This window comes from Cebus imitator, unplaced genomic scaffold (assembly GCF_001604975.1).
Source record: "Cebus imitator isolate Cc_AM_T3 unplaced genomic scaffold, Cebus_imitator-1.0 Scaffold781, whole genome shotgun sequence".
NCBI classification, from domain to species: Eukaryota; Metazoa; Chordata; class Mammalia; order Primates; family Cebidae; genus Cebus; species Cebus imitator.
Window position 1 is genome coordinate 334,205 of NW_016108096.1, and position 25,693 is coordinate 359,897.

Sequence of the window (25,693 nt, forward strand, 5' to 3'; positions counted from 1 at the left end):
TGCAGTCTCTGCCTCCTAGGTCCAAGTGATTCTCATGCCTCAGCCTCTCAAGTAACTGGGACTATAGGCGCGCACCACTATGACCATCTAATTTTATATTTTTAGTAGAAGTGGGGTTTCGCCATGTTGCCAAGCTGGTCTCGAATTACTGACCTCCAGTAAGCCACCCACCTCAGCCTCCCAAAGTGTTGGGATTACAGGTGTGAGTCACCACACCTGACCAGTTTCAGGGATCTTAGATCCTCTTTGTTTCATCCTGGTTTTGGTAAGTTCTACAATTCACCAAAGAGAATAAAGAAGGCACATTTTTTGAGTGTATGTCTGAAAATATCATTATTCTACCATTGTTCTTAATAGAAACTATTTTATAGAATTCTAGTTTGGAAATTACAGTTTCTCAGAATTACGATATCACTGTTTTCCCGGTATCAGTATTGTTCCTCACATCAAAATGAAAGTTGAGGAAAAGGACCTTTTAAAGTTTTGTTCACTGTCTGACACATAGTAGGAACTCAATAAATATTTGCAGAATAAATCAATGCTGGGTAAGAAGTCATTCTAATTCATTGTATAAAATCTGGTTTCTCTTTTTGGAAGATTTTAGGATCTTAAGTTTCTGAAAAATTGTGAAAATGTACCCCGATGTGTATATATGTTAATCCATTGTGCTGGGTTCTCAATAGACTCTTTTAATCTAAAAACTTACCTCTTTTAATTCTGGAAATTTTAGAATAATTTTATTGACAATTTCCTATCTTCAGCCTTATTTCTGGAATTCCTATTATTCATGATGATGAAACTCATAGGCAGATATTTTTTTTTCTTATCTTTGTGCTTCTGTTTTCCTGTTTTTCAGCCCTGGTCTACTTTTTGGGAGGTTTGTTAACCTAATCTTTCACTAATGTGGATTTGTTTCCTGCATATGCAGTATTTGCATAAAATTTTTGAAGCACTCTTATTTTCTGAGTTTTCTTTTTCTGTTTTAGCAACATCTTGTTTTTGTTTTATAAATGCACTTGTATATTCAAAATTCTCTAAGGATATTAGTAATATATTTTCCTCTGATTTTCTTCTCCCCATACTATCTTTGTCTTTCCAAATTGCTTTTTCTTTTTGTATTTACTTGTGTTAGGCTTTTTTATATTGATTTTTTTTTTCCTCAATGTCTGATATCTGGGCTACTTGATGATTTTCAAAAGTACGGTATTTCTGAATGGAAGCTACATGCCTTTTGGTAGCACATGTAGACAATGATTTTTGCAGAAAGGAAATCTGGCTGGGCTGTTATACTAGGAATTCTTTGTTGTCCACAGCTTTAGGTCTTTTCTCTTGGGCTAGTCAGAGACACAGAGGAAAACACTTGCAATATGCCTGGAAGGCATAAGCCTGTGTGCTACCATTTGAGAACCAAGTGTCTTAGTTGGGAGAGGTCTATGATTTTCAAATTTCAGAATAAGCAATTATTTAATCTGTTTCTACCTTCAACTGTGCCTGATGTTTCCTCCCCTCCTCTAATCCAATCCAGGCAACATTGAATTTTACCTTCTCCAGAGACTTAACAGTATCATACACTATCCTTCACTCTTATTATTATTATTTTTTTTCCTTGAAACAGGGTCTCATTCTATCACTCAGGCTGGACTGCAGTGGTAAGATCATGATTCACCACAGCCTTGACCTCTGGGCTTAAGTGATCCTCCCGCCTCAGCCTCCCAGGTAGCTGGGACTACAGGCATGTGACACACCTGGCTAATATTTTTGTAGGGATGGTCTTTTGCCTTGTTGCCAAGGCTAGTCTTGAACTCCTGGGCTCAAATGATCCACCTACCTTGAACTCCCAAAGTGATGGGATTACAAGTGTGAGCCACTGGGCTTGGCCACTCTTACTTTCTTGTGGGGTTTGATACTAGATAGGGTAATTCTTAAACATTTTGGTGGTTATGTGATATAAATTAGATTGCTTCTCTGATTTCACACTGTCAGTTTATTACTTATTTTTTTTTTCCTGGATGGCTAGATTGGATACCAATCGTCCTTCTGACTTTCCATTTTCTTTTCAAATTTTTGTCTTTGCCATTTTCTCCTCTTACTCTTGCTGTTCTGTGGGTTTATATCTTCTTGAAAAATACTGTTCTATTGTTTTAGCTAGGTTCTATGAGGGCACTGAGCTAGACATGCGCTCAATCTCCCATCTTTAATCAGAAGTTCCTCATGAATGGTTTAGTTTGCCCTATTTTGCCTGTTTTTGAAAACCATTTCTAGAACACAGTTGGGCCTAAATAAATTCCTATACAAGAGTTATTAATGGTAATATTTTTACTTCTTTAGTGTAAATTCTAAAGAATTTTTTTTTCTAAATTTTAACATTAAGTGGCTAAGGGGGGTAATTTGGCAGAATATGAGTTCTAACAGACAATTTTAATATGTTGTTTTCTAGTTGCCTATATGGTCAGTTAAATTTCTACCTCATTTTAATCCTATTTCCTCTTATCTAGTCTTTTGTAGACTCGGGAAAGATAAAATTGGTAAAAAAATTTTACAAACTCTAAGAACATCAAAAAAGAAAAATGTCAGCCCAAAATGTCTATGCCAGTTAATCTCAATTCTAGTCCTCAGTACATTAAAGACATAAAATGAAAGGGATTTGTACTAGTCTGTTCTCACATTGCTATAAGGAAATACCCAAGACTGGGTAATTTATTTAAAAAGAAGAGGTTTAACTGACTCACAGTTCCACATGGCTGGGGAGGCCTCGGGGAACTTATAGTCATGGCAGAAGGCTTCACAGAAGGAGAGAGAATGAGTGCAAGTAGAGGAAATGGCAGATGCTAATAGAACCATCGGCTCTCATAAGACTCACCAGGAGAACAACATGGGGGAAACCTCCCCCATGGTACAATTACCTTCACCTGGTCCTGCCCTTGACATGTGAAGATTATTACAATTCAAAGTGAGATTGGGGTTGGGACACAGAGCCAAACCATATCAGGATTGTAAAGTACTTTTTTAGAGAAATTATCTAAAGATTATGTGCATATAAGAGAAATAGAGAAACAAAACTTTAAGAGAGGAAATGAAACTAAAATGATACTAATATAAAATGAATACAATAAATGATGTGGACATTACTGTCCACTACTATTTAGTAGTAGTTTTTGGGTGGCAGTATGCGGGATTGAAATCCCCTGGTGGGTGGTTCTGATTAGTCAAACTCAATATAGCAATCCCATGTCAATGTCAGTGACTGATTGAGGCATCCAGTGTATAGAATTCCTCTGGCCACTGGTTTTGGTTCAAAACCAGGTTCATGAGATACAAATAATAGTTTGCTAGGATCTTCCAAGGATGATCTTAAGAGAAAACTACAGAAAAATACAGCTTCTGTAACTTCCTTTGAACACTGACATGTATGAATGAGAGGCCAAGAAATTCTGTAGGCTTAATGGCAAAGGAGTGAGATAAAGAGAAAAAAATCAAAAAATTATATAATCTTGCTACCAGTCTGGGGATGAAGCTATCCAATAAAAGAGAATAGCAATGTGAGAATCACAAAGAAAGACAGCTATGGCTACCGAAACCTTGTCTTAAAGCTTGCCTGCTGGAGACCTGCATGCAAGTGAGCATATAAATTTATTTATTGTTTAAACCTGTTTGAGGTAGAATTTATATTCCTTGCAGTTGAAATCATTAATATAATAATAGAGACTTATTCAGTTACTAATATAAATATCTAATTGAATGATGGCTGGGTCTCAATGGTAGCAAAAAAGAGAAAAATTACACTGATTTTCACTGAAAGATATATAAAATACATTTAAAGGATTCTATACAACCTAGGAGACAACACTTTTTTTCCTTTTTGTTTATTTATCAATTTATTTATTTTTGAGACAGAGTCAGTGCAGCATTGACCCCCCAGACTCAAGTGATCTTCCTACCTCTGCCTCTGGAGTAGCTGGGACCACAGGCACACACCACCACACTCAGCTAATTTTTTTGTTTTTCTTTTTTGTAGAGATGGGGTCATGTTATGTTGCCTAGGCTGGTCTTGAACTCCTGGGCTCAAGCAACCTTTCCTCCTAAAGTGCTGGGATTATAGGTGTGAGCCACCCCACCTAGCTAAGGCAATGCTTGAACAACAGCAAATGCAGAAACACATTTCTACAAATGCAAAAGAATTTTTTATGTCTCCATTTTGTTTGAAAACTCAAAAATCATTTCAGGCAGAGAATTCAATCTTAACTTTGTAAGTTGAATTCAACTATGCTATCTACAACAGTATTTCCTAATGTAAATTTACTGGCCTTTTGGGCAGAATAACTCTCCAATGTGGGATTGTCTCATGCACTGTACTTTTAAACCCAGCACTAAATGATTGTCCCTACCCCTGGTTATCACGACAAGGAAAATCCTGCCTCATTCACTTACCATAAAGTAGTGCTACCAGCCCCAGTTAAAAAATCACTAATGTAGGAGAATAGATTCATAGTATATACTATGAGAATTTCACCTTTCAATATCATTTTAAAAATGTATATAAAAAGAGAACAACGACTTTAAATCCATATGGGTTATAAGTGAAAAGAAAATAGTACAGACAATAATTGCTCAAAGACTTCAGGATACTCTTTGCTGGAATAATGGAGAAAGACTCCACTGTGGAGGTGAGAGTTGAGGGCTCCTTACCTGGTGATACAGAAAGCAGGAGGAACAGTCACCAGAGCTAGGGGGAAGAGACTATGCAAGACTGAGAAATGCAAAAGGCAAGTAAGAGGTGCAGTGGAATGTACATTGTACGGGGAATGGCTAACCTAAATGAGTAGTAGGGACTGAATGATAGGCTGAGCAGCAGACCACAGACTGAAGAATGTGAACCTTACTCTGCTGGTAATGGAGGGCTACTGATGATCTTGAGTACTAGTAGAATGATATAATAAACAATTTGTGGGGGAAGGAAGGGTTGAGTGAAGTATGAAAAGAAATATTTATATTAATGAATAAAATATATACCTGAAATGGCTTATCTGATTTTCTAAAAGGGAAGAAAGTCTCTCTTTTATCTCCTCAAATCTTTCTTTTTCTTCCACTGAAACAGTCCCAATTCCATCAGGCCTTAAAAAAGAAAAAAGAAGAATCAATAATTTATATTGATAGAGCATTTACTTTTATATATTTTATACATTTATATATTTTTCAAAAAATCCAAATAATTAAGGAAAAGGCATATCAGTTCACTGTATACATATTAATTTTGTGGAAATTTACTGTAAATATTTGCAGCCATTTGCTTTATATTTTGACTTAGAATGAATGGAATGGAATTACTCTCTTTTAGACAGCCTTCAAGGTAAAAGATTACAATAAATATCTTCCAGATCTACCAAAAACAATGAGTAGTCCTTGAAAATGTCAGTGAAAAGTGATTTAAAGTAGTACCAAACATTTGACCAGCTAAGTGAAATCCCCTGAATGAAATTATTATTAAAAACTAGTGAATGTAAGGTAAAGTGTCTTAACTGCTTCTCTTCCAAATAATAATTCAGCTAACACAGAATTGGAGATTTAATTATTGTAAGAAATACAGAAATTTTGGATACATGTAGAAGTTCATTGCTCTCTTTTTGTTGGGTTAAATATGTGGGCATATGAACAAAAATAAATATTAGAATTAAAACATACAGGAAAGAAAGACAGCTTATTTCTTTTCAAGATTTTTTTGTTTAAATATTCCTGTAAAATCAATGTGAGTTTCATTAGAATTTTACAAAGTAGTTATAAAGACTGAAAAGAAATCTTATTTTACTAAGATTAGGATTAAAAATATAAAATATATCAAATAACAGAAATTTGGAATTTATTCTATATCAATTTAGATATCTGACTGAATAGCAATCATTGAAAATTTTGAATATATAAATCTTAACTGTCTCTGTTACTGCAGAGAAAAACATATGAATTTCATATTAATTTCAAAGCCTGTTTATATATCTTAGCAACAAAATAAGCCTTTTGCACTTGATAATTAACATCAATCATTTCCCACCTCTTTGTTTGTTTGTTTGTTTGTTTGTTTACTTATTTGAGAAGGAGTTTTGCTCTTGTTGCCCAGGCTGGAGTTCAATAGCATGATCTTGGCTCACTGCTCTGCCTCCTGGGGTTCAAGCAATTCTCCTGCCTCAGTCTCCAAAGTAGCTGGGATTATAGGCGCCCACCACCATACCTGGCTAATTTTTGTATTGTTTGTACAGATGGGGTTTCACCATATTCATCAGGCTGGTCTGGAACTCCTGACCTCAGGTGATCAGCACGCCTTGGCCTCCCAAAGTACTAGGATTACATGGGTACTCTAAAGATATATTTTAATTCCCAAAGACTTGTGCATTTATCATTCTAATGTACTAATTTTAATGGTTATGTATAAAATAGGTAGAAACAAGAATTATTGAAAACAAAGAAAAATGAATGCTTAAAATAACTTTCCTAATAAGATTTTTATTTGTTCCTTTTTATATATATACATATAGTCATATGCATGTGTGTGCATATGTTTGAAGCTTGTTAACTAGTCAATTAAGTTGAAAGCAATTAATTTTAAACTTATACCTGAATTATACTGACATAATGACCTTTCAGTCAAATCAAAGTATCATTTAAGTATGAGAGATTTTTTTCCAATATAGCGTACATAATTTTTACTTCAGAGACTCACATCATGCTGGAAATTCATGCTTTAAAAACATTCCTTACAATATTTTATTTCTAAAGAGGGAAACATTATTTACATTATTCAATTTCACATGCAGAATAATATATCATCACATTTATTCCATCTGAATGCATTTTGAATGTTAACTATGGAAAAAATAATGGCCAAATATTAGTCTTTCAAGTATTTTTAGGAAGGAGAAAAAGTCTAATGCATAAATTATAAGGCAGTGAACTATGAGCTAATCCTAATGTTTTATATTAATTTAATAATGGATTTTTCATATATTACTTTAAAATCAATTTCCATTGAGCGAATGTTAATACAAAACACAGACTGTAACCTATGAATAAGCATTGACAATAATTACAAAAGTTCAACTGGAAAATTCTCTATAAACCATTAATTTGGGAATTTGGGTATTCAGATAAAAACTATACCTAAATTACATTATTCTGTAGACAGCAATAAAAACTCATACCATAAAGTTATGAGTGATTATTTCACTGAATCTATCTATGCAAACTTGATAAAAAGAGCAAATAACTTATCTTTATTATTCTGCTGATTGATATAATCCTTTGGCTTAGCTACCTGGCAGACGCTATATGATTAAATATGAGTAAACTTTGCTATTTGGTTCAACTGTCAATTGAGGTTGTCATCTTCAGTGACTGTAAGTTGTCCTATCATATTAGACTTCACTGTGGCACACTGCCTGCTCTACAGAATGGAGCCAGGGGGTCAGGTGATGACAAGTGAGAAAGGTAAGTCAGGGGAAGCCCACTTGTGTCACCCTTCACTAAGAAAAGGCTGTTATATAGAGTGAAGGACCACCATTTTACTGAATTTATCACTACATCAGGTACAAATCTGACAGGTTAAATACCATGTTTAGCAATTTGGACTTGTCTTTATTTACACATCCTTATTTTAGTATATATATCAAACTAAGTACTGAAGAGTAGGCACATGAAGCAGCTTTCTATATCTAAATTATTGGTAACAAATGCTAACTTTGCAGTAGTCAAGTCTAAAGGCAAGAGCTCCTCCTACAATAATTCTTCCCAATAAATGCAATACTTCCCATGTCATCAACATCTTGTCACTGTAATTATTAAAATAAACATAATGATTGGCACTTAGAGAATTTTAAAGGTGTTTCTGGTATTTTGTACTGATTATTTTACATGCAGAATAACATATCAAGTTCACAGCAATCCTGTCTCCTTTCCAAAAGAGAAGGCTGCTGAGGCTCAGAGAGGTTAGGTTAATTACCCAAGGTCACACAGCTGGGAAATGCAGGAACCTGGACTTGAACCTAGGTCTCTTGCCCTTCAAAGATGATGCTCTTATCCTTACTTTCCTTCTGCTATATTTTGATGGAAAAAAATAAGAAGCAATAGAAACCCAATTAAACCATGAAAACTATACAGTATTTGAAAAGCAATAATGGAGTATTTTGAATATCCTTACTTATATTAGACATTTTCCACCTGACTTGTCTAAAGTGGAGACCTTAAAAACCAATGAAATTTAAAATAAAATGCTTATCATTGAATCAGCAAGGCAGGTAAAGAAGACCCTAAGAAAGGAAGTCCTAAAACTTGCTATTTCGTACATTATAAAGTATGTTTTCACAAAAGCCTTGAGAGAATTTTTATTTATTTATTTATTTTTTGAGACAGAGTCTTGCTCTGTTGCCCAGGCTGGAGTGCTGGGGTGTGGTCTTGGCTCACTGCAACCTCTGCCTCAGCCTCCAACAGCTAGGATTACAGGCACTTGCCACCATGCCCAGCTAATTTTTTGTATTTTTAGGAGAGACGGGATTTCACCATGTTGGCCAGGCTAGTCTCGAACTCCTGACCTCATGACCCACCTGCCTTGGCCTCCCAAAGCACTGGGATTACAGGCATGAGCCACCACGCCCTACCAGAGAGAAATTTAAACCAGTTGTATTTTATGAACGTTTAGTAGACCCAGAGTAATCAAGGTTTAAAAATTATTGTTTCTATGGGCTCAGTTTAGAAATTCATTTCTGCCAGCTCTAACTTCAAAACACACCCAGAACCTGACCTTCCTCCACCATATCTACCACTGATCCACTGATCCCACACACCATCAGCTTATCCCTGAGTACGTAGGCAGCCTCCTTGCTCTTTCCCAGTGCTTTCTTTGTCAGATAACTGGTCACACACTATTCTGAGCCTCTTCAAGCATGAGTCATTATTACAGTATTCCTTGACTCAAAATCCTGTAATGGTGGCACACAAGGTAAAAGCCAAAGCCTTTACAATGGTCCACATGACCTATGAGGCCTGCTTCCCACAATCTGACCTTATCTACCCCATGACTTGCCCTGTTCCCCTTCTCTCAAGCCATGCTGGCCTCCTAGCTAGTCCTCAAACACACGAAGCAAGCTCCAGCCCGAAGGCCTTTGCAAGTGCTGCTGCTTCTGCCTGAGAGCACTTTCTCTAGGTGTACACAAACACACATATGTGCGCACAAGCACACCTGGCTTGCTCACTTCCTTTCTTCTGGTCTCTACTTACATGACTTGGGATTAGTGAGGTCATCTCTAACCATCTTATATGAAGGTGTATTTCCCATTCCCACAGACCTTTTTCTTAATATGCTTTATTGATGGCCACTGTGCATATGGCTGCCATCTAACATGATATTTTTACCTATTTGTTTACTGTCTGCTTTCTTTGTGATGTATCTCTAGTGCTAGAACACCAGCTGGCATATTGTTTATATTTAATGCATATATGCTGAGGAAAAAAATGAGTGATATATAATATAAATATTGCTTAAGATGATAAGAATTCATGAATTAGTAATATGACAAATTATTACTGCTTATTAGGATTAACAGTGTATAAATTATTTGGAACATTTTCATATTTAATTTAATTAATGAATTAATTTTGAGATGGAGTCAACCTCTGTCACCCAGGCTGGAGTGCAGTAGCACAATTTCAGCTCACTGCAACCTGTCTCCCAGGTTCAGGCTATTCTCCTGCCTCAGCCTCCCGAGTAGCTGGGATTACAGAAGTGTGCCACCACACCTGGCTAATTTCACATTTTTAGTAGAGACGAGGTTTCATCAAGTTGGTCAAGCTGATCTTGAAGTCCTGGCCTCAGGTGATCCACCCACCTCAGCCTCCTAAAGTGCTGGGATTACAGGCGTGAGCCACCACGCCCGGCTTGGAATCTTTTACTATATGATAGTTGGCAAAACAGAAAATTTGTGAAAAGCAAACAGAAGCAGGAACTGTAGTTAAGTACACTGGGTAAAGAGAGCTCTAATTAAAGTTAGCATGTATTTACACTTAGCAGAAAAATCTTTGTGTTTAGTTCTATTTTAATAGTAAAATAATTTACTTTAAATCTCAAGAATAGAACGTTTCTCCTTAGATATAAGTAAACATAATACCACTTTGACATTGATAAAGGGTCTGTTAAAATGTGGTTATTTAAAATTCTAACATAAAAGACCAATTTTCTCTTTGAATGTTAAGTGGGACTTAACTCTATGATGATAATTAAATATTAAAGTGGTTCTGATGAGAATAAAGAGTATTCTCACGTACCAAGATGTGATGTTCTCATTTTTTTTTCTGGGGCCTATAGTTATTGAAGTTACATGATTTCAATAAAAATAGGGTGCTCTGTGAAAAAGGACAAACAAATTATAAAATACAGATTAAAAGTAGATATACTTCTTTTAATTATACATAAAGTGAAACAACTTATCACATAAAACTTCTATCTGGTCTTAAACGATAAGCAAGTAAACACCAAATGCAGCTGTGTCTGTGTTAATTTACTTCAAGGAGTCTTAAAAAGCAGAATTTGTACAACAGAACCTTCTGCCACTGAGGCCTGATCTTAACGTCTTCCTGTAGGTCACATCCTGTTTTCAGAGAAGCCATCACACACAAGTACATCCCCCCACAAGCTGCATATACATGTGTGCACATAAACACACACAATACTTTTTGAAACGGAGACTCATCCAAAAAATAGTTGATAAGGCCTCTCTATACAAATTTTCTTAAATTTCTCCATGAACTAAGCAATTTTATAATTTGTGCTATTCACAAATCTGAATTCTAAAACAAATGCAAAAACTCTTCTATATATATATACATATGTATATATCTATATATATACATATGTATCTATCTATCTATCTATCTATCTATCTATCTATCTATATATATATATATAGAACATCCTGTCATGATTATTAATTCCTCCTGTGATAAGTGTGACTTGTAATAAGCTCTAAACTCAAAAAAATATTTTTAAAGGAAAAGTCTGGAATGAGAGGAGTAAACAGCATTACTAATCCTAATCCATTTTCTATTATTTCTGATGGCTTCTGGGGTAGAACAAATTAAAAATTTAGTTTCTATAAAGGTAAATAACAACTACACTACAGGGTAAGAAGTATCTTAAGAGAAAAAGGGTACAAAACTGGGCTGTAGAATCAGGCATTTGAGCAGAAGAAAGAATATCAATGAGGAAATATACTTATTCACATCTGTGCAAACCTAGTGCTTTACTTCCCTTGTTTGAACAGTTTGTATTCACACACTTTATAGTTCCCTTTCCCAGTATAATGAAAGATAAGTTTGCAACACCAATAAAAACTAATTTGGCATGTTTAATATCCATTCCTTTGGAGTAAATTTTAGTAAAGATGAATTAATGACTATTAACATTTTCCAAAAGATGTTGTAAGGAATAATAGGGATGCCCAAATATTTTCTAAACAATGCAAATTACACAACCCTTTTGGAGGTTCACAGAACAATCACGGCATATGAAGGGGTCTGAGAAGCCTCAAAGTAAAGAAATCTGTTTAACTCTATTTAAATAGTACTTCCAAAATTATTTGGTCATATATACCCACAATTCTTACTTCAAATTCATTATTCAGTGTGGATGAACATCCGTTCTATTACTTAATGAAAATGATAACATATTCTAGAATTATTTTTTTCACTTTTATCACCTGGACAGTTTCTAGACACTTGAGGGATAAATGTGTCCTTGGCTTTATAATCTCTAGGACTCTGCATATTGCCTCTCCTATATAATCTCTAGGACTCTGCATATTGCCTGATATGGAGTACTTAGCTAGCTTGTTCGTTGGATAAAGACACCAGGATTAACACCATATAGCAAAGTGTGGTTAAATTAACGAGACATTGTTAATATGGTTAAATTAATTTTTAAATGCTCCCCCGCACCATCTCCAACTCATCACGTAAGTTTGTCCTGGAAGTCTGGTGGTTTGTTGTAAAAGATTATTTCACAAGCAATGCATGGGCAAATGACAAAATACATGGTGGTTTTGAGTTTCTTATAGGCTTCTTTTCACCTGCCTCTGCTATGAGGAATGCATGACATCTTAGCTTCCTCTAGGGAAAGTGAGAAGGGTAAGGACACCTAGAAGGTGGTATTTCTGAATTGTCAATTCTGCCTGCAGCACAGCAGGTAAAAGTCACTTTGCACTTCGTGTATTTCCTACCAATATCCATTTGTGAACAGAATGGAAAGGAGAGGATGTCACAGCACGAGAATAAGAAACGACGAAAGATGATGAGGAAGAAAACAATAATCTCTTCTTTTTTGTTTCCTAATCTGTAACACCTCCTATTGTTTAAATCAAATAATGTATCATTTGGAGGGTCACATATTATAAATATATGACTCAGTGTCCTTTTACTGGCCCTCTAATTTTAAATATCCAGAAGAAGAAATTGTGTCTCTATAGGATCATTGAGATAAATGAAACAGATTTTCTATGAGAAAATATTTTAGAAGATGAATTTCTGAAACATGTTCTTATGTTTTTACAAACACTCCTTGCCTCCTTGCCTGGATTTTGCACTGCATTCTAATTTCCTTGGATGTTTATTTTAAAAAGAGTAGATACCACTGTGGTGTATCTGACTCTGACTCCGACCAGACTGATCTGACTGGTGGTATGTATCAATCATCTGACTCTATAAAGATGTAAAACCGTATTGCTTAGTTTTTGTGTTAGGGTGGTGATGAATAGGCCAAGGACCAAAAAGTGCTTGATAACTAGACTCTCCTGGGACCAAACACACAAATAAGAAAACTTTGTTGAACTAATCCGAACTGAAATCATTGCTGTACATAATTCTAGAATTCAAGAGAAACAAATCCCAAGAGGAATTTAATACAAAAGTAAAGAGATTTGGTATAGAGCTTCTCTGATCTAAATATCACCCTCTGCTCTACATTTAGTATTTTTTAAAAACAACACATATTGTCACTAAAGAACTTCATATATATCATACTATGAGAAGAAAAATTTGGAAAAATAAAGAGCAAAATGAAAATTTCCTATAAATATGCCAATTAGAAATAACTGAAATATTTTATAAATATATTTCTATAAATCTATAGACATACATTCTGACTCATAATTTTATTCTTTTAAGCTTTAAACTTTAAAAGTATGATATAAATATTCTAATTTATAATGAAATAATATTTTAATATATAGATGTGCCATAATTTATTAATCCAATTTTCCATTATTTAGAAATGTAGGCATCTTTCCTTTATTTTTTGCCATCACAGATAGTGCTTCTATAATTAATCTTATATATTTTTAACTCATATCCAATTGTTTTCTTAGGATAAATTTCTAAAGGCATATTGCTATGTTAAATGCAGGATATTTTCAGGTATTCAATACCTATTGCAAAGTTGCTTTTTTAGAAAGCACTTATCAGCTTACACTTTGACCTGCAGTACATGAAACTATTAATTTCCCTGCAACCTCACCAACTGTAGTCTTTATCATTTGTTATAATCATTTTCAATTTTATATACTAAAAAGAGAATCTGTTTTAATATATTAATTTCTATGATGTAAAATGATGCTATCTTGCTGGTTAGGTAGGGCCTTTATCATGTGCCATAAAAATAATTGCAGTTGATTAATTTAAAAACATTCAATTGTAAACTTAAGAAGGTCCATAACATGTCCCCTATAAAATTTGTAAACAGATGGCCCAATGTCATTCATTTGTTTATTCAATCAATATTCATGGAGCACTTGGTCAGGTCATGGGATATAACATAAGGAAAACAGAAATGGTTTCTGCCCCAATAGAGTTTATAATAGGAAAATACACACAAAATAAAAATTAGACAACAAGTATACAATTACATTTAAGAAGGGCAAAAGTATAAATATCTGATCTAGTTTGGAGTGTCAGAGAAGGATTCAGTTTGGAAATGATATTTAACCTGAAACATGATGAATGGGCAAAAGTAATTTAGGTGAAATCTGAGGCAGAGGGCAGTTTGAGGAGGCACCCAGGGTGTTCTCCACAAAGATGTTCAAATAATGTTTTAAATGCAAATTTTATCATGTGACTTCTGCTTCCAGTATGGTGGACTAACTTGATACTCCCAAATCCTTATTCACTACAAAACACCTAAGTACTGCAAAAGCCACTATAATTATATGTTAAATGTTTTACATCACTTAGAGGAAAGTAAAATAATTCTCCCAAGGGTAAGAGAACAACAACAAAAAATGAACCTGATGAGAGCAGAGCAGGGGTGAATGTGAACAACATGGCTACCTTCCTGGTAAATATCACTACTGTGAAAGCTTTACAGCTGTGTTCAAGGGAATGGATCACTGGGCCATAGACCTAATTTGGATGGGCTGCTAAGCCTGAGATGCCTGCATAAAAATGGGATCCTTGAATGGGCTATAGTATCAGTGAAAGGATAGTGCACTCCCTAATATCAAGGAAGAACAAGTCTTCAGAGGGAAGCATTCTCGGTCCAGGCCTTATAAGAATTCCCACAGATTAATCTCAAGTATAAATGTTACTACAAAAAAAAAAAATGCCAGTTGTATTAAAAAACAAACAAACAAACAAACAAGTGACCTTGGCAAAAATGTTGGCAGAAACAATAAAAAGTTCAGTTATTTGAACAATAACATGAAATAATTATAAAGGATCTAAGGAAACAAAAAATGGAATCAAATCAAGAAAGGAATAAGAGATATTCAGAAGTAATCAAACAGCATTCAAAAAGAATCAAATAGAATTTGCATGACTAAAGAATTTGTTAATTGAAGTTAACAACTCAATAAGTGGGTAAAAAAGTAGACGTCTCAGCTGAAGAGAGAACTGAAGAAGCAGAGTAAGTGTTGGCAAACTATGGCCCATCACCTGCTTTTGTCAATATAATTTTGTTGGGACAAATCACACTCATTCATTTATACATTGTCCATGACCTTCTGCACTGCAATGGCAGAGTTGTATAGTTGTAACACAGACTATATGGTCAAAAATAACTACAATATTTTGTATAGTTACAAAGGCCAAAACAGCTGTCATGTTTACTGTAGAGCCCTTAACAATATTAGCCAACTCCTGAACTAGAAGACAGAATTTAAAACATTACGTAGACTGCAGCTGAAATAAGCAGATAGAATACACGTTACAGACATTAAAAGATATAGAAGGAAAAACTGCCTAGGTACATGGATAATTGGAGTTTCAGACAAGAAGAAAAAGACTGTAGAAAAGACAACATTTAAAGAGATAATGCTATTCCAGAACTGATGACCAATATAAATCTTTATATTCCAATTAGGGTAAATAAAAAGAAATTCACATTTATCCAATATCATGCTGGGTAGATAAGAAATTCACATATGCCCCAATCAGAATAAATTAAAAGAAATTCATACAAAGATACTTTATAGTGCACGTAAGAAACACAAAACAACAAAATAATCTTTAAAAAAAAAAAAGTATCCAGAGGAAAAAGAGGAATCACTTTCAAAAGACTAGCATTTGTATTGCCAAGAGCCTTCTTAATAGCCATAAAGAAAATCAGAAGAAAATGAGTATCTTAAAAGTACTAAGAGAAAATAACCATCAACGTAGCACTGTACATCTAGCAAAACTTTCTTTGAAAAATTAGGAAGAAACAAAACAAATTCCCAGTAACAATTAATAGTGTATAGAAGTCCATTTATAGAAAATTCCAAAGAACATTCTTTAGAAAAAAGGAAAATCATTTGTAAATTTAAGCAAGTACTGAGTACGAAATAATAAAAATAACATTTAATTTATAAGCTTAGGAAAAAAAAGGATAAAAATAAAATACCACAAAATTTAAGCATGTAAGCCGGAAAGGGGGTGACTGGAGGGTAATACTGTAAGGACTTTGAACTATCCAGGAGGATATATTTGCTGATTAGCATAAGACTTTAAAATTTCAGCAACATGCTTGGTAAATTTCAAATGTAATTCTTGGAAAATATAAACTGTTAGAAAAAAATAGAATTAAAATAACTTCAATGAAACAAAAAGTACGCCAATAAAAAAGGAAAGAAAAAGTTTATAGAACATGAGCCAAAAAAGAAAGCCTAAAATAAAATGGTAGAAATGGATTTACTTTTATTAATATGTGATTTATTTTTATCAATTACACGATAAATGTTAAAAGATAGAAATAGTCATATTGGAACATTAAATCAAAATTTAGTTTACTATTTATAAAACACGCTAAAATACAAGAACATAGAAAGGTTAACCATATGAATAAACATATATCAGACAAACACTCATCAAAAGAAAGCTACATTAATAATCACCTACACATAACACAAAAATCATTTTTAGTTATGATGAGCATCATTAAATGATGAAAATAATGTCTATCCACCAGGAATATCTAACAATCTTAAGCTTGAATACAGAACAGCCTTGGGCCAGGCATAGTGGCACATACCTATAATCCCAGCAATTTGGGAGGCCAAGGGGGAAGATCTCTTGAGCCCAGGAGTTTGAGACCAGCCTGGGTGACAGAATGAGATCTTGTCTTAATGACAACAACAACAACAAAATACTCAAAAATCAGCCTCAAAGTATACAAAACAAAAATTTTCAGAAATAGAAAGCAAAACCACCATGACGGTGGTAGATTACCACTCATCTTGGTCATAACCCCACAGATCAAACAGGCAACAATCGATAAGAGTTTAGAATATCTTGACCACACAAATCCTGTTTGCACTACATAGCTAAAGAATACATATATTTTTTTCAAGTGACAGAAAACATTTATAATATTTGACACATACTTGGCCACAAAAGAAATCTTAACAAGTTATAAAGAATTGGTATCATACAGCTCACATTCTCTAAACACAAAGGAATTAGGTAAGAAATCAGTTCTCAAGAAAATAACCAAAAAGCTTTATATTCTTAGATTTTAAAACATACTTATAAATAATCTTGTGTCAAAAAATTATGATGAAAAGTTACAATTACTTAGAATGAATTTTAATCAAATAGTGCATAATACAAGCAGAATTTAGTGGGAAAGTTACAACCCTAAACACTTAGAAAAGAATAGCTGACAAGTACTGAGTTAAACATCTAATGTAAGAAGTTAGGAAAGATGACACAACCTCACTAAGGAGGGTAGGAGAAAAAGCTGCTTTCCTACTGATCTTTGGAAAACAGTGTTTTGACTGGGAACTGAAAGGTTTTGTAGACAAGTGTTATAGCCTAGTTGGTGAATTCCAAAACTGTTTTGCGTGTAGTTCAGGGGTTGAACAATTTGTAAATGGATGGTGGAAGTAAGAGTTCTCACTGTTGAAAAGATAAGTCAAAGATAAGGAAGAAAAGGATGCTGAAATGAAAGTTGTTGCCCTGGATTCCAGTTGGAGACGTCTGTATGAACTCATAGATTAGCATACAGCATATACTACCTAGCTCTGTCCACTGAGAGGGCCTGGAAGCCATGACATTCCAGCAGAAATGACCATACGTGTCACCTAGATCTTGGTTTCTAAATACCGTTATCTAACAACAGTAACAACAACAACAACAAAGCTTTTTGGAGAACTGATTAATTCTTGGGCTGGAGTAGGGAAAATAAAAGATGAACTTGCAGCATGTCAGATTACCATAAACCTAAGAAAGTGCTCGAAAACCAAATGGGTTGGGCATATCAAAGGGAGCCAGTATAAAAGAGCTTTCAATGGCTATAGCAGGAACAATCTGAGCAACAAAGTATTAGGTATATTAGATTGTAAGCCAAGGTATAAAGCAACTGTACATGAATCTATATGGATATAAACAAATGGTTAAATAAATTGGTAAGAAGAGACAAATATTCCTTACAGAAGAATTCTGAATAATGTATGCAGATAGTTCTCCTTCTAACAGGTGGGGTTTATTTCATCTCCTCTTCAGTGTGTGTTGGACTTAGTGATTTTCTTCAAAACAGAGTATAAAAAAATTAATATCTTTACAGTAGAGAAATGTGACAAACGCTACCAGGATGTCACATGAATACTATGTACTCCCTGATAGACTGTGATGAGAAGATATTTCGTCTCTTTACAGAAACCCATAATCTCAGGCTAATCATGAAAATGTCAGGCAAGCCCAAATTGAGGGGCATTTGATAAAACAACAACAACAACAACAACAACAAAAACTAAGAAACTGTCACAATCATGACAATTAAGTGCAATTTGGTATCCTGAATTGAATCTTGGAGCAGATGTCTAGTAGCAGTGTTCAGTTAATACTACTGTGTCAATGTTGATTTCTTAGTTTTGACAAATATATGACAATAACATTACAGGAAACAGAAATATAAAAAGTCTATGCACTCTCTTAGTAACCTTTCTGTAATCTAAACTTATTCTAAAATAAAAAGTATATTTAAAAAAGAAACAATCGAGTTAAAGCCAAAAGTTGCTCCTTTGAAAAGATCAATAAACTTGATGGATTAACAAAAAAAAAAAGAGAAGGTAAAAATCAACAATATTAGAATGAGGAAGGAGGGAATTGTAGATTGAACATAAAAATACAAAAAAAAAAAAAAAACCAACTTGAACAACTTAATACCAATACATTTAATAACTTAAATGAAAATTACTATTTCCTAGAAAATCATAACTTGTTCAAATGGATTTAAGAATAAGTAGAAAGCCTGAATATTTCTGTAGCTACAACATACAACAAACTAATATAACAGTTAAAAATATTTCCACAAATAAATTCCCAATCCCAGATGGTATAAAACAGGAGTCCCCAACAGCCAAGCTGTGGAATGGTACCAGTCCACGGCCTGTTTGGAACTGGGTCACACGGCAGGAGGTAAGCAACAGGCAAACGAGTACTGCCTGACCTCCACTCTTGTCATATTAGTGGTGGCACTAGATTCTCACAGGAACCTGAACCCTATCATGAATGGTGCATGCAAGTATGCGCTCCTTATGAGAATCTAACTAATGCTTGATGATCTGAGGTGGAACAGTTTCATCCCAAAACCATCCCTCACCCTACTGCTCTGCCCCATCTGTGGAAAAATTGTCTTCTATGGAATAGGTCGCTGGTGCCAAAAAGATTGGGGATGGCTGGTTTAAAAGATGAGTTACCAGTAAACTTCAATAAGCCATTCAAGTCTTACGCAGAGCAACTGGAAAAGCTCCCCAGTTCATTTTATGTAGCTATAATAACCTGGATACCCAATCCTGATAAAACCAGTATGAGGAAGTAAAATAACAAGCCAATTTTTTACATCAACATAGATCTAAAACTACTAAACTGCAGTGGCAATGGTAGTGGTAAATGGCACATATGTACGTATATAGCTTTCTTTGATTGTTTCTACGTAACAGTATCACATACTGGTTTTGAAAATCTTACTGTGTTAACAATGATACAGAGATCCAACTCAAGACCCAAAAACTCTGTCCCATATCTAACTACTGATGAGAAGAAGGCTCTAAAGGTATGATGTTTAAGAAAAACTATGTCAAGGTGTGGCTCTTGTTTCTGTTCATGGTTAACGTGACATAGTCTAACACATACTGAAAAATTTTGTTTGTCTTGTCTCTTCCTCAGACCTTTAGTAGGCTATTTTATTTAATATCTCAGAAAAATCCACGAGTTGCATGGTTTGAATGGAAGGTGTGGAGGGAAGACAGGAAATTAATTAGGTGACATTAGCAACTATTTCCCAAATTGCAGTCTGCCTACTTACTTACCCTAGAGGATGGGGTTCTTGGCTCCTGCTTTTGGCTGTTTGTCACTGCCCCCTGGGGCCTACAGTGTTTTCCAGCAACACGGGGGCGGTACGCAGGGAGGTCCCAGAACTTCAGTATGGCTTTTCCACATGATCATGGATAGTAGATGAGGTGACGCTATCTACTATCAGTGTTCTTCCAGTCTCGTCCTCCTGATTGAAACTTGTCTGTGGTATGTTGTCATAACAAAACTCACCTGAGTACTGCAGTGTTTCACAGAACAATCCCCAAAAGCTCCTTTAGCTAATACACTGCATATAAAATACTACTACATGCAATTTAAGCAATATTTCATCATTTACAAAGTACTTACAGAATTTTATTTGACCTATTTAGAAACCATATTGAGTAGGTAGCAATGATGTTATTACTCACAAGGTATACACGGAAAACGAGGCCCAGACAGGTGAAAACCAATTGCTCAAAGTCAAGTAGTTCATCAGCAGAAGAACCAGAATAGGAACACAGATGTTCTGCTTCCTAACTCAGAGGTATTTCCAACACACTGAGTCTCTCCCTTCCCCCCTTTTTTTCCCTCTGGTTTTACCTGTACAGAAAGAACACACCTCTGGTTTGTCCATTTTGTTTTGCTTTGAAAGGCACAATTATCTTGCTTCACTACTGAACTGGAGGTTGGGTGAGTATAGATATTGATAGGAAAGTCTGATTAAGGTAGATTTAGGGTTGTTCTATCATTTTTGAGAAAATAAAAAAATCCTCTAGTAATATTTGAAATATACTTCTCGATACCCATCCCTTCTGCCTTTGTTCATTTGGCATGAAACCTGTCATATCAGGTACATTACCTAAGAATAACCTTGCTTATGACCTTTCATCTGGTTGCTCACCTGCCCCAAAAGTATCTCCATTTACGTGTGTGTCATTTATACTTAATTTCTCTATACTCACATATCCAAGACTAAAATTAAGTGAACAGTTTTGATGATCCTATTTGATGCAATTATCTGTTGTTTTTCTCAAAAAATGCATCACAGTCTCTAAAATTACAGATAGGAAGTTTGAGGGATAATTTCTGAAGTGACAGTCGGGGGAAATGTTAGCATCTATGAAGACAGAGGTATTATGATATGATGATTTGACTGATGCCCGAATCTGTAGAAAATTAAGATTATTTTATATGTGAAACTCAAGCCATGTTGTAGTCTTGTGCCCAGTACTTGAAAGCAAACACATCTGAGCTGGCCTTTGTCAGGCATGCAGCAGCTCTAAGACAGCCCTGCAAAACTGTAGAGGAGTCAGTGAATACACTGTATGTGTTACATTAAATTGGGACATAAAAGCCATTTTGTGTTGCTGCTTCAGTTTCTCCATCCTCAGCCTGACTTACAAAACCAAGATGTATAACCATACATATCAACCTAGAACTTTGCCCTATGATGCATTGTCTCTGAAAGCCTCTTTTCTCCTTCCTGTCAGTCCTCAGCGGCACTATGGCTGAATGAGTGGTTGTGTTATTCACAGATGTATGTGGCTATCATCCTGCATGAGTGGGTCTGTTTCTGTCCTTGACTCACTTTTTCTTCTTTCCTTTCTTTTTCTCTCTCTTCCTCAGTCTCAGTACCAGCCAGACCTTTTCTGTTTAACTCTATTCTTTTATTTCTGAAACACTGAGAGTGCTATTCAGAGATGTATCTGTACAGAAAGAACACACCTAGAGAGCTCAACACTGTGCAACAGGATGTACTCCCTGAAAAATTTCAAATCCAGACAGCACTGTTGTCCTTCATTTCAGTCAATAACAAAAGCAAATCTATTCTCCTTTTGAATTTATGACAGAGGTAGCTTAGGTAATGAGCAAAATGACTCTCTGAATATGTGTCTTGACAGATGTAAAAATGACCATAAAAAAAGGCTATGTCAAACACTGCGGAAAAGTCAGATTTGACATTGACAGTATTTTCAAACAAAAGTCTATATAAATATCAGATGCTGCAGACATGAATAAGAGAAGCAGATTCTCACAAGGGGAGGTTGCCAAAACCTGAATATTCCATTAGCAAATAAATTAGGAGTATAATTACATACACATTGAAATATTTATATTTAGCATGAGGAACAGTCCTAACTACATATTTTTTACATTTTTCTTCTTCTCACAATTTATATCGTTTTGGGTTAAGTGGCAAAGGAGAGTACATTCGAATAGTAAGAGTAATTAATACTGATAGTATTTTATAATTATGTAGTACCTTCATATTAGTATTTGGCCCTTTTATATGAGTTTCAGAAAGGTTAAGTGATTTGCTGAACATGGATCAGTTTACAAATTTCAGAGCCAGGATTCAAGTGAAGATCTTTGCCTCTTTCTGGTCTTTCACTGTGGCAGCTTAGTATTTCTGAATGACATCTGTTGGACTCTAAACATCACAGGAAACATCATAACTTTCAGATTATCTTGGATAATTTCTATCCTAAACTGAGGTTCAAAGTTCCCTCAACCCTATACTTCTTCTTTTCTTCTTCTTCTTATGCTATATGACACCTCAATGCTGAATCAGAGACTGATTCAAATTTCTATTCTAAAATACTACCAGAGATACTTGAATAGGTACATAGTTTAATCTTTGGGAAAATGGATTTCATGTGCAATATTAAAGATAATATATAAATAAACATATAAACATACCCTGAATTACACCTTACAGAGTATCATTATAAAGAAAACAATAGTTTTAAAGAATAAAAGTAACTATGGCAACCTATAGAGTCAAATCAGGCTGCCTCCCAGGCAGCATCAGTAGCTCCTAGTTGCCTCAGTAACTTTCCATTACAATGTGTCTCAAACACATACATTTTGAGACACATTAGCTGAAGCTGAATTCCCTACTTAATGTTCTCAATTTAATTTTACCTTTCTGTGCTGATGAATAAAATAATCTGATTACACAATTTGCTTTGGGTTTGTCTCACTGAAACCTTTTCATCCTCTTGCATTTCAGAGAGCTACTTGATGCTGGAATGTCTATTTTTTGATATCCATTAGTGAGAAGGAATTGAGACAGAGTCAGGAGACAAGAGACAGTTTTAGTAAAACAGCTCCTGACTATCAACAGTTATCCACCCTGACTGACCCCTGTACCCCCACATTTTCTAAGTGTAGAGGGTTGACTGGAGACAGTAGAAAAAAATACTAAAATCAGCAACATCTTCCTAGTTTCAAATCAAGGCTGGGCTCCAAAATAAAGTGAAAACCTAAATAGATACTGAGACAAGGATCAATCTTATTTTATTGTAGGCTGAGAAATGGTAGCACTGGGGACTTCAACAAATATTTATTGTTTACCTACAATATGTGACATAGTGTTTTAAGGTATGTGGAGGATAATAGGTGAAAGAGACTGATTTTTGCCTTTAAAATATTATCTAGTGGAACAGAAGCAGGTATGTGTGTGTCTCTGTGTGTGTGCACACACATCTAGCAATAACTATATATGACAAATGTAATGAGATAAGTACAGATAAAAAGTTCTTAGTGTCTGAATGAGTTAACAGAAGTCTTCTAGTGATATTTGACTTTTTAAAACTGGAAAAAAGAAAAACATGGAGAATAAACAGGTTTTCTGGAGTAAAATTATGTGGAGATAAAACTGGGGAGATGGAACAGGATAATGGGAAAATGTTGATGCTATCACTTGGAATCTATTTTTAATTTAATAATAAAAAATCACAAGCTTTTTGAAAAAGAGTGTGGTAAAAGTTAATCTATAATTTTTTTGACTGATTGATAGAATACTACAGAAAGAAAAAGGTAGTAGATACGTAAATTCAGATACACAGGCAAGAAAAAAATGAAGGCCAGAATTACGTTAAACAATGGAATTGTAAAAAAGAGAATGTTAAGGGGCACTATGGGAAGAGAATATTGATGTTCACAAATTGGGGATTGGAAGGAAAAGAAAAAGATGAATAAAGAGTAAATGGGCCATAAATAGAAGAAATATTAACACAAATATTAAGTTTTTCATTCATTAAATATGTATTGAGCAAGAGTAAGAGAAGGGGAGCAATATGGATAGATTTTTATTTATTTATTTACTTTGAAGACAGAGTCTGTTCTATTACCTAGGCTGGAGTGCAGTGGTAAATCTTGACTCATTGCAACCTCCACCTCCTAGGTTCAAGTGAATTCTTGTTCCTCAGCCTCCTGGGTAGCTGACATTACAGACATGTACGTACCACCACGCCTGGCTTAATAGAGACGGGGTTTCACTCAGTTGGCCAGGCTGGTCTCAAACTCCTGGCCTCAGGTGATCCACCCTCCTTCACCTCTCAGAGTGCTAGGATTACAGGCATGAGCCACTACATCCCACATGATACAGACAGATTTTTAAGCCCAGAGATACATAGTTATGAAGGCCAACATTAGGCAATTTTTTTGCCATCTTGGTAAAGCAAGAGTACTTGCTCCTAAAGTGTGGATTAGAAAAAGGCCTGAGAAGAGACTCTACATACACCCCATTATTTATATTGTTTGATCAGTGAAAATTTAGTCCACAGAGGAAAAGCCATGATCATTAGTTACACACAGACCTATCAAGACATCCTACCCAGGCACATGTATGCATTACCATAGGAATCATAGGGATACTTAAGGCTGTTCAGATCTACTACTAGGTGGTATATAAGAACTAAAAGGCAGTTTCTAATCTCATAGATATTTTCTCTTTCTCTCTCTCTCTTTCTTTCTCTCTCCCTCTCTCTCTTTCAAGTGGCATTACCAGCAAAAAGAAACATAAAGTGTAGCCCACCTAAATCAACAGCATATTGATGTACATTTTTTTCTCTGTCATTTTTTTCCCCTGTAAGAAGTGTTTGCTATTTAAAATCTGTTACTAGGTGATAATAGCAAAGCACATTTTTCTCTCTTTTCCAGAGTCAACCCCATACATTTCACTTTGTATTTGCAAGTAAAAATACCTGTTGCCGTGCACATGAGAGGCACAGAATGCAAAGCTGTAATGGAGCAGGGTAGGGTCAATGACAGCACCATTTTCTGAATGTTCCATCAGTTCTGTAAGGTAGCAGAGATGTCTGTGACAGCCTCTTACGCCATAACGGGCACAGTACTCATCTAACACAAAGACTTGGCCGGGGCTAAACCAACCCTGCAAAGTAGGAAAATAATAGATATATATGTTTTTTCTTTCTATACTAATATTTGCTTTCCTGAAGGCACTTTTGGGCCTTATAAACAGAAGCTGCATGAAAATATCTTGACATTTATTATATTAATGGTACATTTCATGTTATTTTCAGAAGAGATAATGTCATCAATTGTTAAACTGATTTGGGACACTGGCGACCTAATGCTATTCTCTCTTTACTGTCACAGCAAGGCATGAGTAACTTGTGCTTCCCCACTATCATTCAAAATTAGCCACATTTATTTATAGGATCTAAATGATCACACACAGAGTGTTACTCCAAAAATTTCACTCTCTTTATGAATCAATTAAAAAGAGAATAAGAAAGAAAACATTATAGATGAAATTTCCTACTCACCAAAAGTTTTATAAAGTGAACCAAAAGAAAATGTCATTAATTCTAGCAGCAGTATACTATTTGGGAGCTTAAATATCTGGTATATTTTTCTCATTTTGTTTGTCTTTCTATGACTAATATAACAGAGTTAGTGCTTTGTATTAGCAGTTTCTGTTCCTCCTGAAATGAGATGTTAGATGTATGTGCGTGCATGCCACCTGAACACAATAGGCAGTTTATGTGGCTAAACCTAGAGTACAGGGTTAGGTGGAGCTGGCTTATAGAATATCTTGATGAATTATATGGATTTACATAGATTAACTGAATAAAAGAAAATAGGGAAG

At 34.9% G+C, this 25,693-nt stretch overlaps 1 protein-coding gene across 3 annotated transcripts in view; it reads right to left on the minus strand.

Moving 5' to 3' along the window:
• The window catches only part of LOC108297228 (calcium-dependent secretion activator 2), a 212,998-nt gene that overhangs the window by 144,712 nt on the left and 42,593 nt on the right, over positions 1–25,693 (minus strand). For all 3 annotated transcript variants that reach the window (XM_017519940.2, XM_017519938.2, XM_017519928.2), the window contains 2 exons: positions 24,786–24,973; positions 5,011–5,112 (listed from right to left, as the gene is read on the minus strand). In XM_017519940.2, coding sequence (XP_017375429.1) covers positions 5,011–5,112; positions 24,786–24,973 — 290 coding nt within the window. The remainder of the gene's footprint in view (positions 1–5,010; positions 5,113–24,785; positions 24,974–25,693) is intronic.